Source organism: Camelina sativa, chromosome 2 (genome assembly GCF_000633955.1).
Source record: "Camelina sativa cultivar DH55 chromosome 2, Cs, whole genome shotgun sequence".
In the NCBI taxonomy this organism is placed as follows: domain Eukaryota; kingdom Viridiplantae; phylum Streptophyta; class Magnoliopsida; order Brassicales; family Brassicaceae; genus Camelina; species Camelina sativa.
Genome location: NC_025686.1, coordinates 21,778,759 through 21,794,592, shown reverse-complemented (window position 1 = coordinate 21,794,592; position 15,834 = coordinate 21,778,759). Strand labels below are relative to the sequence as shown.

The following is a 15,834-nucleotide window of genomic DNA, read 5'->3' as shown; positions in this document are numbered from 1 at the left end:
GTTATTGGGTGACTTGTGCAATGACTGGTTTGTTATGTTTTATTTGTGGTTGTACTCTCAATTGGCTTGTTTGTATAGCTTGTAGATGGGAGGATCGCCTCACTGGGTATTTCTGGTAATACTCACGCATCTCAATTGTTGTTTGTGGTGCAGGTAATAAATGTGTAGCGTGGAATCATGGCGATGAGGAGGAGGATGATCTAGGGTCTCGTTTGTGTGTTATTGGATTTATTGGTTAGGTTGTTGGAACCTTGGTTAGTGTTATGTTAGGTTGCTTAATAGAATGATTAGAAATGTTATTGTATTGGTTTTGTATTATTGGTATGTTTCCGCTGTGAATGTTATTGGATGTTGGTTTATTATTGGTAGGTTTAATTAAGTAGTATGGGATGCTTAATTAGGTATTGTAGTTAATTATATAAATAAAAAAGGGGTCGGGTTGTTTCATGCGATAACTAAAAAAATGGTCATATTATTATAGTAAGATATTGTTTAAATATTTTCGACAATACTGTATACATTAACTTTTTTTCTCTATCTCAAAATGACTCTTTTATGAAGCATCATATAACAAATATATATCAAAATATTGTAGTGAAACTGTAATATTATAAAAATAAATTTCAATACATATAATCACAATTACATATACATTTCATATACAGTTAAATAGAAACTTCATTCTTTATTTCAAATTAATAATGCATACATAATCCACGCATCGCGTGGACTACTTTCTAGTGTTTCCATATTATTACACAGTATATATAAATATTTCGTAATTATGTATTTATTAACCATTAGATAATCGTAGACACTTAAATGAAATCTAAATTTTAATGTTTTGTTAGCAAGTATTATTGCACTAAACCATTTCTAGCTACTTTCAGATTTTTATTTGTTAGTATAACCTTTTTATTGTCAACTATTTTTGTAATAGTTTGATTATGCCTTTTTTTCTTCATATTTCCTTTTGAAAATCGTAGGTTGAAATAAATCGAATAGTAACGTGGAATTGTGACTTGGAAAATCAAAGTTTGGAGAAGGTTTGGAGTAAAGAGAAGCACGAGCATATTATCAAAAAAGTGTTCGATGTGAGTTGTTATATTTCAACGCCGACCACGCAAGGATACACAGACGTAACTTGGTCAATACAAAGATCACAAGCAAATGTACACACACATATAAATTCCAACATCATCAACCAAACCAATCCAAAACAAGCACAAAACCACCAACACTGATGCAATCACCCCTCCAGCTGCAATATTAAGTATATAAATCATTATAAGATTTGTATATCAAAACATGAATCCTCAAAAGATAACTTTTAAATTTGATATTGTATACCTGAAATGTAACTTAGAATGCTGAGATCTCGAAGCCAAACGGTCGGGAGGACAGCTAGGGTGGTAAGCAGAGCAAATAGATGAGGTGCATCTAAATGGATCTATAACCAGTCACAAAAAATATCCAAAAGAGTTTAGTAGTAACTCAAAACGATAATTTAGATAATCTGTGATATGAACAAATAAATAATAAAGAAGTTCAGGAACAAAAAGTACTACGTTTTGTGGCCGGTATATTACTTTGGTTCAGCGTTAATTATGATTAAGAAAATGTAACAAAAATATATAGTTACTACAAAACAATTTAGAAAAATAAAGGTAGTAAGATTCAACTTTAGAAAAAAGACAAAGAAGATAAAGTTGATATTCATAAAGTGAAGACCAAAGGAAAGAAGAGGTCGATCACTTGTTCTGTATAGGGCGTCCATGCACATGCTATTGCCTCCCCCTCGATTTTTCTTCTTAAATCAAAACTAATCATATCAAGATTTTTTTTCTTTCCTCAATAATTGATTTTTATATACATACTAATGAAGGAAACTACTAGAAAACTAATTCAGATTATTTTTGTTTAAATATAATTAAGCTTGTTGGTGTTGCAATATTTCTAAATTTCGTTTTCAGATTCATGAAATAAAGTTTGTTTTTTTTTTGCTTTTTAAAACAATAATTTATCCATGTTTATTTTATTTAGTATTAGTATACTAGTAAACTTAATTATAAATATGATTGTCTCTTTTTATTTTTGCTATTATTCATTTTTATAAGAAAATAAGTTTATTGGGTTAAGATATATGGTCCCTCGAACCATGATATGATGTGGTTGTTTCACTCACCACGAATCTAACATATTCTTTTTGCTCGAAATAATAAGTACGTAACATAGACATTGTATCTATGAATATTTTCTGTATTGCTTATTTTCTTTAAAACGAGAATGGTTAGGGGGTGTTGTGTAGTATGTATATAATGTGGACCAGTACCTAAACAGTACTATAATTAATCGCTGTAATGTGAAATTGGATAATGCATGCATTTCCGTGATTCTTTGGTTAACTCCAAAATCTGCCAGGGGTGTAACACGTGTCAGCCTAGGATTCCCCAACCATTCTAAATATCTACTACTATATAGTCTGTGTTATATAGCAAACAACTACAATAAAGATAACAAGAGTTTGGTTACAGAAATAACATTAGCCGTTACACTTTGGCAACGGCGGCTGTGTATATATACCAGTGTATAAGACTGATAAAAGTTGTATATTGTCATCACACTTGCAAATTATCTTGGTCACTTAATTAGTAGAACTAGATGATGAATTGATGATCTATGTGATATGTAGGAACAGTCGATAATTAACAAATTGTTAACTAGATTAGGTTAAGATCCGCGTAAATATGTGAAAATAAGTAACATATATTTGATAAGCATATAGAAGAAAAAAAAGCTCCAGGCACGATTTTTGAAAACCTTTTTCTAACCAAAATTTCCGACATCGGTGGTGCTACTGTTCACTGATGTCGGGATTCCAATAATTCAGTTTTTCTTCGTCTCCAGTTTTCTCTTTGTTTAACCTTTTTCAAATTCTCTTGGCCTTTGTTCCCGAATCAGACCATGACCATGCTCCCGCCGACTGTTCACTCACCAGAGATGCTCTTTTGCCAACAAATCTCTCTACATAACTTGGGTAGCCGCTGCACTTTTCCTCATCTTGGCAATTGTTTGAAAAACTAGACTTAGTTTCTGATTTTGATTCAATTCACAGCCACCGTCTGCTCCTCCAGATATTTGCCGTACTGGGGATGATAACCATCAATTTCTCTGTCAATCTCGGGCAGTCATTACATTCAATTCTTAATTTGACAAGTGTTTGTGAAACTAGGGTTTTCCCCGGTGGACTTAGTTTCCAACCTCGAACCAAGCCAAGACCCCGTTATTTCCTATCGCTCTTCTACTCACCGAAAACATACCCTTCACCGAAAATCTTTCTGCAACTTTCGGTCAGCCGCTCCCCTGGCCTCCGACAGTGAAACTAGGAGTTTTCCTAGTGGACCTAGCTTCATGTATCGGTCCATCAATTTTCCAAAGGCCCAAGTCCATAAACTTTTGCCTAATTTCTTAAATGACAAATCACAGGTCCATTAATTCAATGTTTATGCTCTGCCAAAGCCAAGCTCTGCGTCGACTTTCTCTTCTCAATGGACGAAGACTCCATTGGAGAAAGGTTTCACCAATGCTGCTTTGTGTATCCATTTATCATGAAAGAACCGTAGCTTTAGTATATCTTAGGGACTTGCGGCATGATTATTTAATCCTGCAGATTTATGGTATAATTATTCTGAATCGTTATAGCCAAAGTGGTAAACATAGTCTTGAATTAGTTATGTTCAATGATGATTATCATCCAAGCTATTCATTTGATGATATCAAACATCTTTATCCAACCACTCCCATCAGCCGGATCGAATACCAAGGAGTTCTTATTATTGCGTTTTATCGATTTGATCTAATCTTTATGCTTTGGGTTTCAAAGCAACCCTCCAGAGACTACAATAACATAGTCACTCAGATCCTTGCTTGCTTGCTACTTTGGGTAGTGAACTTTACTCTAGCAAAAACCAAAGCATCGATTATTTTCTCAATGTCACCATGTCCTATGACCGTGACCAAGCTTTTGTCCTTCAAAACTTTGGAGGATGACCCCTCGATTCACCATGACCTCACAAGTGCCATTGGACTTCCAAGCCATTGGTTCATAGCTCTCTTGGATATTAAATTGATGAACTTTATCTTTTCTTTTATGGCATTGGGAAATACCTTCTTTTGTATTGTCGTCTTTTGTATTGTCTTTAATTTTGGAGATTGTTTTCCAAGTGTGTGTATTTGTTTCTTATTTGTTTAAATAAAAAATATATGGTTTGACAAAAAAAAATAATGTATATTTGATAATATTTGAATTTTTTCTTAAAACCGGATTTAAACTTTACATACTCCATCTTACACTATAGCTTAACTAACCGATTTTAAATATTATGCATACCTAGAGACTCTTTTCTATTATAGAGGTCTCAGTCAAAGTATTCAAACAAAATACACCAAAGTATTGCCGGACAGGTTATCACTACTTTTTCTATTCATAAAGGAAAGAAGGAATCTTAGACTATTATTAACGGTCGTTGCTCAACTAAATTGTTTTATTCAAAATTAATAAAATAATATAAGAAGGAGAGAAAAACACAAAGACAGTTCTCAAAATCCTCCCGGTAGAAACGATTCTCAACTTAAACACATGTCACTTTTCTATTAGATTACACAATAAAATATATATATATATATATATATTTTGAGAAACGGGGAAGACAACGGTCGCAAATGATGCTCTTAGACCATCCTTACTGGCCGATACTCTCTCAAATACTCTCATTAAAAAAATAATAAAAGGAAGAGAGAGAAGAGAAAAAAGAAGGAAACCGTTTCTTCCCAGAGTCACTTGAGAAACGACTCTCAGACCAAACAAGACATGTGTCACTTGTTCAATGGAACAGAAATTAGAAAATAATAAATAATAATAATTAATAAAAAAATAATTTTTTTTATCTTTTTAAGAAATGTTCAGCTGTTACTTGAGTAATGATGCTCTTAGTGTTCCTAGAAAATTGGACAAGCAATAAGTGAACATGAAAGGAGAAAAAAAACATGAAACTATATCTTGCTTTTCTTTAGTTATAGGAAACACTGCACTGAACAGTAGTGACATCTAATTTGCAATTAGCGAAATTTTCAAGAAAAAAAAAAAAGAAAGAGAGAAAATCATAAGCTTCTTAACATATTCACGATTCACCATTATCATCTTCCTCTCATATCTTCGGCATCTTAGTCAATCGCATTGTTCATTTGTAATTTAAATGATAGAATTTTTATAGGATGAGAAATGCTTATAGCAAAGAAAGAATCTAACTCAAAACACCAAATAAAAAGGAGTTAAGTTCACTCTACAACGGCTGAGCCACTTATGTGTGGTCACCATAAATTCAACACTGGCGACGATCTCATACGAACAACACTTCTTAACTGAATTGTTTTATATATCCTCAAAATTGTTCCAAACAATGATAGAACTAGTTTTATTTTATGCAATAAAAACAGTTAGTTGACCAAAAAATACAAAACAGTTTTGAAGAAAGAAAAAAATGAAATCTTAGTAGATATATACTGATAGCAAATGTTATGAGTAGTCTGATAATAATTGTTAGGGACATGTTAGTTTGATAATAATTGTTAGTGACATGTTCTTTTAATTCTTTTTATTTTGTTTGAGATGTGTGAGCTTAATCAGCTGTCGTTTTATTTTCCATGTGAACCAATATCTCCCATACTGCTCACATAAGATTCGATCAAGAAATTACGAGTAATTTTAAAACATTTCCACCACTCTTACATTTTCACTTAAATTATTATGATAAAGATATATAGAATCTCTGGGTAGATTTGATTGAGCAAAATTTATATATGTTTTGGTATAGTGTTATTAACGCTAATAAATAATGAGGTTCAACTAATCTAACGTATCAATCGGCGGGTTTAGTTAATCAATTGAGTGTTTAAAAAAAGGCGCATTTGATTTAGCTCATCATTCAAGTATCATTGTTTATTGTCAACCAACAGTCCAAATTTAGATTATTCATATAAAATTTTCGTAGTAAACTTGATGGGAGACTATATTATTTGCCTATTTGGTCAACTTAGAAGTATGAAGTACTACTAGTGTTAATATATTAGAACAACATTAAAAAAAAAAAAACTCTTAGGGTAGAACCACGTCCACATGGGTGTGTCATGTGTGGATCTGTTTTTGTGAAAATTCGGAAGTTTGTTTATGTTAGAATGGCACAAGAACTCAAGAACATGTCCATATTTGATCAAAAACCGAAAAAAGAAGATGCCCACATTTAATCTCTTTTTATTCGCCGCTTCCAGCTATATATAAAAATATCTCACATCCTCACATCATGCTGTTCTTGTTCATTATACTAGTTGTTTTCAATTACTTTGCCAAGTAGATGTATCACACGTAATTGGTTGTTTTGGGATTACTACACACTTGTGCATTATGATCTATATATGATGGGGCATCATGTTAATCTGTGTAATAGGTGGGTGATAAGAAGATTGACACATGCAAACACGAAACACCGATCCCAAAACTTCTATAAGTATCTGAAGTTGTATTGTAGACTTGTAGTGTCTGATTAGTCGTTAGTAAATCTTAGAAACGTCTAACATCAATAAACCTAAAAAAACTAATCTTAGAATTGTATAAAAAAAATAAAAAGAGATATAACGGGTTAAGGGTAGGTAAATCCTTTTTTTATTGAAGTCGATGCCGTTCCAGAAATAGTTCATAAGGTCACAAGGCATGAAAACGTGTTTGAGATGCCGCAAGGATTACCCCCAAAACGTGGCAGGGAACTCTTGATCAGATATATAACAAACAAACAGAGACAGTAAATCCCGGTGTTTTTCATTACGTCTAATACAGAGCATCCGTATTTTGATATTAAAAAATTCAAATGAAAGTACGCGTCAGTAAATGATTTGTTTAAGCAACATCAATTAACTCAATTCCTAGTATATTAGGGCATTGCCATCAAAGGTTTTAACCAAAGTTTGTTAAAACATATTTTATTCTAAATTTTAGAAAAAAGTAAAATTAAGAACTTATTAAGAAACTTTATTATTTCATGAGTCCATTGAAGGTTGTTAAATTTGGAGTTTTTAAATAAATTTTTTGTTCTTGATTAAAAGAGATTTGTTTGCCTGATTCTGATTTTTCTTGTTCTTCACATAAGCTCCAATGCGATCATAGAGAGCTCAAATGAATTTTCCGCAGCATCAAAGATCTTCATTAGTTTATGGAAAAGTAGCTACATATATGGTGAGCTGTGACCACTACATTACTTTAAAGTCCCATAAACCAAATATCTTTGTGCAAAATTGCACACAGCTACTTAAAGTAGAGCAAACATGATGAATTACTTGGGGAGGAATCATGTTAAGAGGGGCCTGACCATAGAACATTTGTTGTCCAATACCAGGACCACCCGAGGATACATTGGCATGCAGGAACCAACAGATGGTGGCATTGCAACTGGCCTCACTTGGGAGAATTGAGCCTATTCACATCATGTAGATTTGAAGTCTCAAACACAACCAAAAACAGAGGAAAGAAACAGAACCGCAATGCCCATCAATCATAAAGTTCTTAGCTGTTTCAGTAGGGTGATCTTGCATATGTTTTATACTTGGAAAGGCCTTGACCTGTTGCTCAAGGAAAAAATGACTAATCTCAAACATTTTGAGGAAATTTTACCTTACCTGTCAAGACCAAGAACGATACAAAAAACACTTTCAAGCATCAAGTATTGTTCTGCTGCAATCAAATGGAAAAAATGAGGGAGGGATTATATTAACATACTTTCAAGCATCAAGTATTGTTTTGCTGCAATCAAGTATTGTTCATACTTTCAACGGAAACAAAAAGACTAGCCAACCTAACAATCTCAGACTTTGAGAACAAGTGAGAACCAAAATAATCAATCAATATGTCAGAAACAAGATTGTCTTTGGTCTGATCAACTTGAGGTGCATAATTGCTAAACGAACGCTCACTAGTAGTAGCAAAGTTCTTGACATTGAGCCTGAACCAACCTGGTAAAGGATATACACAAGAACGGAGGAGACCACAATTAAGTATTGATTTCACATCAACACACATATATTAACATTCATCAAACACTTACAAAAGAATCAGATTCTTATTCTAAATCAGAAACAAGGTTTCTTATCATCAAACAAAGTATTCAATGCAAAGTATTCAAACAAACAGATCAATTTCAAATTCCCAAACAACTATCGTCATAAATTTTACTAGCATTAATTCCAATTTGTAGAACCCTAATTTCTTCTCACATAAAACTCGAATTCATGTCGATCTAGAAGTGAAATCAAAGAAATCATTACCCAGCTTTTTCGATTATTTCACCTCTCAATTCTTCGCTTCTTCTCCAAAGCTTTTGCCATCGATCAATCTGAGAGACGAAAGAGAGACTATTCTCTGTTTTTTATTTTTTCTTTGAGGTGGTACAAAAATTCAGAATCAACTGCTTTCACAATTAATTTAACAAAAAAAAAGAGAGACGAGAAAGAGAGAGGACGAGAGAGACGACAGAGAGAAAAATATATATATATTTTTTCTACCAGCCAATCAAAAGTTGACACACATGGGTTTCTAAATGAATCTAAAACATCTTATATAACGATCGATGCTTAGTAAAATTAAGCTTTTTGCATTATATTTATTCTGTTTTATTATTAGCAAACTTGTAAGATACTTGTTAAATCCTTTGATGGGCTTGCCCTTATATAGTAGTAGTATTACACTGTCCATCATTGTTTGGAGATGCAGCAAATTAATTTATGGTCGGCAGCACAAGCAAGACCCAAGATGTTTTTAAGGTTTGACGTGATAAAAGCCGCATGATCTTTATTCCTAATGGTTTGTTTGTTGTTCTCGCACGGGAAACAAGGGATAGATAATAATAAGCAAACCAAATTTTTTCAACACCATGATGCTATTATTATTACACATGTTATTTTTTTTTTTTACTATTTTGTCTATATAAGTCGGCATTACAATGATGATACTTCTTCCATCTCATAAATCTTTAATTTATCACCCAAAACCGGGGTTACTATGTTCGATCTCCATTCACACGAATAGAGTGCATTTAACAAGTATACTTAATCTTTAAAAAAAAAACGTGACTTGAAATTAAGCATAAATAGTATCAAGTTAACCCATCATTTTCCGAATACACACCACATAGTGAAGCTAAGAAGTATAATTATTAATAATAATAAAAAACGAGACTAGACAAATAAGCACACGTAGCCTAGAGGTAGAACAAACCATTCAACATGCCGTAGGCCTCAGAAAATAACCAACACCAAGGGCCTTCTTCTTCTTCTTCATGATCATGTTCTTCTTCTTCTTCTTCATCTTCATCTTCATGTTCTTCTTCATCTTCTTCATGTTCATGTTCATGTGTATGTTCTTCTTCTTAATGTTCATGTTCTTCTTCATCTTCTTGTTCCTGGTGTTCTTGTTCACGTGTACTTTCCCTACAATGTTAGAATCGTGGCCACCATGGTAGGAAGCATCCTCCTGACGAGAAAACCGAGCATTGTAAGGCAAAAAGTCCAACATCCTCCGTTTATGAGCTCTACTAGAGAGATGCGTGGAGAATTTTTCAAAGTCTTCCTCAACATCGCCAGGGCAGCAATCTGAGCAAACACAGCCGGCATATTCACCCATTTCACTGCGCTTGCGCTTGCGCTTATCCCCCTCATCAAGAAACACTGTCGGAAGAAAGCTTTCAACGGAATCATATTGAAGTAGGTTGGATTTCCCCTCCATACTTAGGAAGCGAAAACTAGTCTTGACTTTTCCCGGATCGCATATGACCATAAAATTAGCTGGAGATGGATTGCCAAGGGCATAGTCAGTAAGCCAAAGCGCAATGGTATTGCAACCGGAGTTGCTCTCAAGAGAGATTCCACCGTAAAAGAGTCCTCTCAAGATGTCATGAGGGACGTCTGTTAGTGCTCCCACGGCAGTGATCTTGACAGTACCAGAGTAGCCACTTCTCTCCAAAAAGGCTTTGATGCTCGGACCGACCAGACGAGGATCAAAGGAAGGGGGGTAACGGACACGCGATGATGTCCCAAAAGACATAAGTTACAGCCTCCTTGCTTTTCTCATCACACTCACTTATAGGCAACGGGTCCAACAACTGGGATCGATGTTGAGCACTAGAGATATGCGTGGCGAAATTATCAAAGCCTTTGTAAGGCAGAGCAGGGTAGCAAAGTGAGCAAAACCAGTAGGAAGATTCCCCAGTTTCACTGCTGCACGTATACTCCTCAAGTGCCCTTTCTGGATCTGCCGGAAGAAAGCTTTGGAGAGAAGCATATGGAAACGGCGGAAGAAGGTTGTATTCCCACAATTTTAGGTATCGATCATAAACCTCGTGGATTTTTGCAACGGATATGACCATAAAATTAGCTGCAACTTTATGGGTGTGGACGAATTCAAAAAGGAGACGCACAATGTCTGAGGAAAAAGCGTAGGGGAGATTGGTGAGAGTGATTCCGCAGGAAGAGAGTGCCCTCAGGATGTTAACAGGCCAGCGGCAACGATGACGCAAGGACCAAAGTAGCCTTCTACCGCCAAAAACCGTTTAATGCACGGAGCAACCAGAGGAACATCAGAGCAACAGGAAACAGGATACGTATTGATGTCCCAAAAGACAAATGTTGCAGCCTCCTGCTTTGTCACCCTTGGTCCTGATAACAGAGGACACCAGTCCCACGTCATGAAAGGATCCCGTCGAGAAACAGCTGGGGGAGCGAAGTCTACATCATCACCGTTATCAAGCGTGAACCGTTTTCGAAATAACTCTTCATGTTCTTCACCACGGAGATGCGTGATGAGATCCTCAAAGACATGGCTAGGAGGATCACGCCGGCAGACAAGGCAATCCCACAAGGCAGATTCAACTGTTTCCTCATCAGGTGCCCCTGAATCTTTCTCAAGAAGGCTTTGAAGAGAATCATAGGGACATGGCTCAAGAAGGTGGTGTCCCGTATAACCTATGTAGTCCGAAACACCAGTGAAGATATTCGGATCGGATATGACCATTATATTAGCTTCAGAAGGTGGATTATTCTCGGCAAACGCACAAACAACCCCGCTAGTGTCACCGTAGGGGACGTTAATGAGAGAGATTCCACTGGAAAAGACACTTCTAAGGACGCGAGCGGGGACGTCTACTAGTACGCCAACAGCGGTGATGTTGACAAGATGAGAGTAACCACGATTCTCCAAATACTGTTTAATACAGGGACGGACCCGACTAGGATCAAAGCCAGAGGGAACCGGACACAGATTGATGTCCCAAAACACCGATGTTACAGCCCTACCCTGCTCCCGCGTAGGATATTTCATCGTATCTAGAAGAAAAAAAAACCTAAAACGAGAAAATCCAAAAAATTGGGAAAGCAAATCGCAGTAAGGTCTTTTTTTAATCTAGAACGAAAATCAAACCCAGCAGATACGCTTCAGAGAGAGAGAGAGAGAGAGGGGCACGGCCGTAATCGTTCCGAAGAAACAGATCGAGAAATTTACCTCAGAGATGAGCAAGGTCGGATCTCGATATCGACTAGGGTTTCAAAATCCCTAATTGAAGCGAACCAACAAAATAAATAACGCCTTAGAGCATCACCATTGGTTGAGTGTAAACTATATGTAATACTTGGGCACCTTAATCCAACTTATTTAGTGTCAGAGATTCTGAATTGTATCCTGACATCTTAAAATTCAAACTTTTGTGCAATTTAAAGTAAAATAAAATAATTAAATTTTAGCTTTAAAGGATTCTTTCTGGCCTAGTATTTAAAGGATGCATTATAATTTGTGCGTAAAAATATATAATTAAAGCTATCCAGTTTATTTATTTTTTCTTATTTTTTTAGAGAAGGATAAGGCACACACTAAACTAGTTATAATTCTGAGTGTTGTTGCACTCGGCTTTGTAACTAGTATCATATTTAGTACGATCACATTTTGTTATTACAAAAAACAAGCAAGAGCAAGAGCTGTGTAGAAATTAAGTTTCACACAATAAATTTGTTTGAATGGGGAAACAAATTCAGTAACACTTTCTCTCTAAGAAATCCGATCAAAGCAAGTAAGTAAAAGGAAATTGAAATTTCTTGGAAAACAAGTTAGGTTTTGCTCAAGAACAAAGAAGAACTAGGGTTTTGTATTAAATGCAGGATGATTTACAATGAAGGAATTCCCCTCTATTTATAGGTTTTCTTAGATCTAAAGAATATATCCACTTTCCAAATCATGACAGAGCTGATTAGGAAATTTTCTCGTTTCTTCCTAGGTCAGCCGCTGGGCGAGCTGGGGGGTCGGTTCGTCATTTCGGAACTGGGCTTCTCGGTGCTATTGGGCCTTCACTCGAAAGTTGAATCCTCCTCAGGGTCGAACTCCCGGTTTAGATAACCGGTTTCCTTAATCGGGTTTGGATCGGTATGTTGGGAGCGCCAATTCCCGCACCAACAATTAGTCCCCCCCAGTTTGGTACATTCATATGTTAATTCGAATGTTCGAACTATAGGAAGAGAATATCCAATTTAATCCGTAAGGAAAACCGAATCTAATCACCCAGATCGTCGCGCCGCTACGCCACCCATTAGTAGGACGACATGTGTCGGACGCATCGCTTCTGTCAGCTCGGAAGCTGAAACGTCGCGTAGGGTGGAGTATGTCATTATGACTCCACGTAGGGTTGCCGCCCACATGCTTCTATAAATACCTGACTCTGCTATTCATTTTTACTTTTCGCCAAATCATCGAAGGTACTCACTCTATTCTCTCTCCTCGTTTTATTTATTTTATTATTATTTTCGTGAACTTTCTTCCACACTCTTCGGCGATCTGCGATATACTACACTTCGGCCATGGTATCCTCGTCTAGCATGGAAAGCGATCCATTGATCCGCAAAAATTCCAACAGAAAACTTCCCAGCACCACCAGATCGAACCGAGGCGAGGTGCTCAAAAGATCTGAAGAGAATGCCGAATGTTCCTCAAGACTCAGGTTAGATGAAATTCCAACCCTGAAGGTTCCTTCTTTAATCAATGAGGAGAATCGCGGGAATCATGGCAACGCTGCATCGGTTTCCGATCTCCCATCGAACAATTTGAATGAAGAGGAAGCTCGACTCGCTTCAGATGGGGTCATGATTGAGGACATCCTTCCTCGCCTAGATCACCGAGGTCGGATTGGAGGCGAGAAGACGACCAGCAATATCAAAACCATTCGCACAATGCTGAACTCGTGCGGTTTACGAGATTGCGGTGTCTACATCATTATTTCCGGAGAGCACCATCATCCATGGAACCCGCCCCTAGGGTTTATCTGCTTATATGAGGGTTTCTTCTCCAAATGCCGATTGTGGTTTCCTCTTCCTAGCCTGCTTACCCGATATACTCATTGTCGCCAGATCCCGATATGTCAGCTCTCACCAGGAAGTATCTGCAACTTCGACGCCGCTCTTACTATTTCAGCCGAGGCTGGAGTTTACCTCGGAGTTGAATGCTTCGAGCAGTTAACGAATTTTAAAAATTCTCAAGGAAGCTCGTCATGGATGGTCAATACGAAACCAGCTCATAATTTCCTTCTCGGGAGAAAGTTAGCAATTTCAAGAAGTTGAGAGCTCGCTACTTCTTTGTCCGAGTTAACGATCGTTCTTTTGAAAATCCGAGATGCGGTCGGCGAAGAGTGTGGAACAACTCTCCCGGTATCATCTTGTTCCTTGTTTTGTTGAATCGGACACTCGTTTTCTGACATGATCTTAATTTTTAATGTTTTTTGCAGCTCGCCCTTCTTCAACTCGGACATCAGCTCCCGAATTCCCAAAAGTCAGGGACGCACTTTTTGCAGGAGTTGATCGTAGCTGGGATTGTATTACCCGACGTCGTGTTGAGGAAGCAATGGGCAAGGCAAAAACCAAATTTTCGAGTTTCGCGAGTTCACTAGGTCAATCTTCCAAAATCCCGGCAACCACAATTGTCGAAGCCGGTATGCTTTGATCCATAACTTCGAACTCGGAACGGTCATTGATCTTGAGTCTGAGTAAACGGGAAACGAGTTCGTCGACATTGAGGGCCACGACGATAGCTTGATCGCCCCTGATCTCGGCCACAAAAATGCAGCTCCCAACGACTCACTTCCGCCTCCACCGGTCGAGTCCGTTATTCCAGAGCAACTAGCCCCAGAACCGAGTAGCGGTTCCAGAAAGAAAATTCCAAAAAAGACGGCAAGGATAAAGGCAAGGGAAAAAGTTCCGACCAAGCAACAGGCCGGAAGCGTTCCGCGGAAGAAGCCGGACTCTAGTCCTATGACCGCTTCCGAGTCGAGCGAGAGAATGATCGATCGGACCAATTCACCTTTGATTATTTCGGGGACGGTCCTCTCATTTGCAATCAGGCGGCTGCTGGGGATTTTTGCAGGCATTTGAAGGTATCCTTAGTCATATTGCCGCCGGTCGACAAGCTGGAATTTCTGGATATTCCTCAGAGTTGTCCAGTCTGCTCTTCAGGTTCAAGTCGCATCCCCCTTTATCCTAACTCGCAATTTCATATCGTTTTCCTTACTTCTCTCCACCTTACTTTGTTTAACATGCAGACCACCGCCTATGCCAGTGCACTCACTCTTATGTACGATAGGCGAGTTAAATCAATTGCGTCCTCGGAGTTCAAATTCGACAAAATGAAGGAATGCCTAGACAACCTCCAGGAAGCGGACAAGTCGAAAGACGGCATAATCAAGGAATTGAAGGGCCTACTTACGAATAAGGAAGAAAGCAGCAAGCACCTGGAAGCAAAAATTGCCGAGCTGGAGTCACGGAAAAATTATTTGGAGGAGGAGAAGTCCGAGTTGGGAAAAGAGCTCGATGATCTGGGAACAAGGTTTGAATCAGAAATGAAACGATTACACCTAGACCGTCAGGCCAAAGTCGAGGGTACCATGAAGAAGGCGCAGCGCCGTCTTGACAAGGTAAAGGCTTATCTGGTCGAGCAGGAGAACATAGCCCAACCGAAAGAAGACATCCTCAATCAGGCATACAGGATTGAACAGGCTGTGGGGTACCTCTTGAAGAATGGAGCGTCTATTCCTGACAACCTGATTACTGAGATCAAGGAGAAGCGAGAGAAAGCATGGGGTGAGGTGGACGCACTGGACATCTTGGAGCTAGAAGAGGGCGATCTCACCATGTCTCCAGACCAGATCGGCTTCGGACTTCTCCACCCCAGGACCACGGCTCCGGACTCCGTTTGACACCTAGATGGTTCCAATGCCGAGATCTTCCAAGCCGATCTGACTGATCCTCCAGAACTCTTACCGCTGTTCCTTGGCTGCGACTTTAATGAACTTTTTATGTTTGCCTTTTCTTTTTATTTAAGACTTCGTGATGATATTGCCCGTTTTGTGGTCGGTTTCTCAGTACTTTATCTTTTTGGAAAATTCTCTTTTGTGCTTGCATGGAATATCTCCTTTTTTCTTAATGATGAAAATGGTAGTTTTCCAATTCCACAATTGGAAGTCATTCCTCTAGGACCAGTATAAATATGCTAGCCCTGCCTCTCAGTTAATCGCAGTTTACGTCGAACAAAGCAATTCAAGATGCCAAGCTTTGTAGGCAGTGTTGATCCCGAAGTCGAGGTCGGAAATGATGTTCCGACGTTCTCGAACCCAGAAGCCATTGAAAGAGGGATGTCCTATTACCCGAACATCCGAGCTCCATGGATGTTGATGTTCCGTGTTAAGCCGGAAGCGCGGTTGGATTTAG

General features: G+C 37.8%; 2 protein-coding genes and 1 long non-coding RNA gene across 4 annotated transcripts; 1 reads left to right on the top strand and 2 right to left on the bottom strand.

Moving 5' to 3' along the window:
- LOC104755345 lies at nucleotides 4,007–6,511 on the top strand. The gene is made up of 2 exons (XM_010477709.1): nucleotides 4,007–4,175; nucleotides 6,504–6,511. Exons 1-2 carry the CDS (start codon nucleotides 4,007–4,009, stop codon nucleotides 6,509–6,511), a joined length of 177 nt encoding a protein of 58 aa, XP_010476011.1.
- On the bottom strand, nucleotides 7,231–8,686 carry LOC104732001. 2 transcript variants are annotated; one of them, XR_002035378.1, is made up of 3 exons: nucleotides 8,371–8,686; nucleotides 7,902–8,058; nucleotides 7,231–7,777 (listed from the first exon to the last, which is right to left on the bottom strand). It is a non-coding gene; the product is annotated as an uncharacterized LOC104732001 (long non-coding RNA). The 2 variants fall into 2 exon arrangements; XR_002035377.1 differs by having other exon boundaries at nucleotides 7,231–7,725; nucleotides 7,826–8,058; nucleotides 8,371–8,682.
- LOC104731996 lies at nucleotides 9,481–11,823 on the bottom strand. Its single transcript, XM_010451523.2, has 2 exons — nucleotides 11,597–11,823; nucleotides 9,481–11,438 (listed from the first exon to the last, which is right to left on the bottom strand). Exon 2 carries the CDS (start codon nucleotides 11,414–11,416, stop codon nucleotides 10,580–10,582), a length of 837 nt encoding a protein of 278 aa, XP_010449825.1. The 5' UTR covers nucleotides 11,417–11,438; nucleotides 11,597–11,823; the 3' UTR covers nucleotides 9,481–10,579.

What these genes read in the sequence shown, in the direction of transcription:
- LOC104731996 (XM_010451523.2), bottom strand. Translation starts at nt 11,416, where the DNA reads ATGAAATATCCTACGCGGGAGCAGGGTAGGGCTGTAACATCGGTGTTT.
- LOC104755345 (XM_010477709.1), top strand. Translation starts at nt 4,007, where the DNA reads ATGACCGTGACCAAGCTTTTGTCCTTCAAAACTTTGGAGGATGACCCC.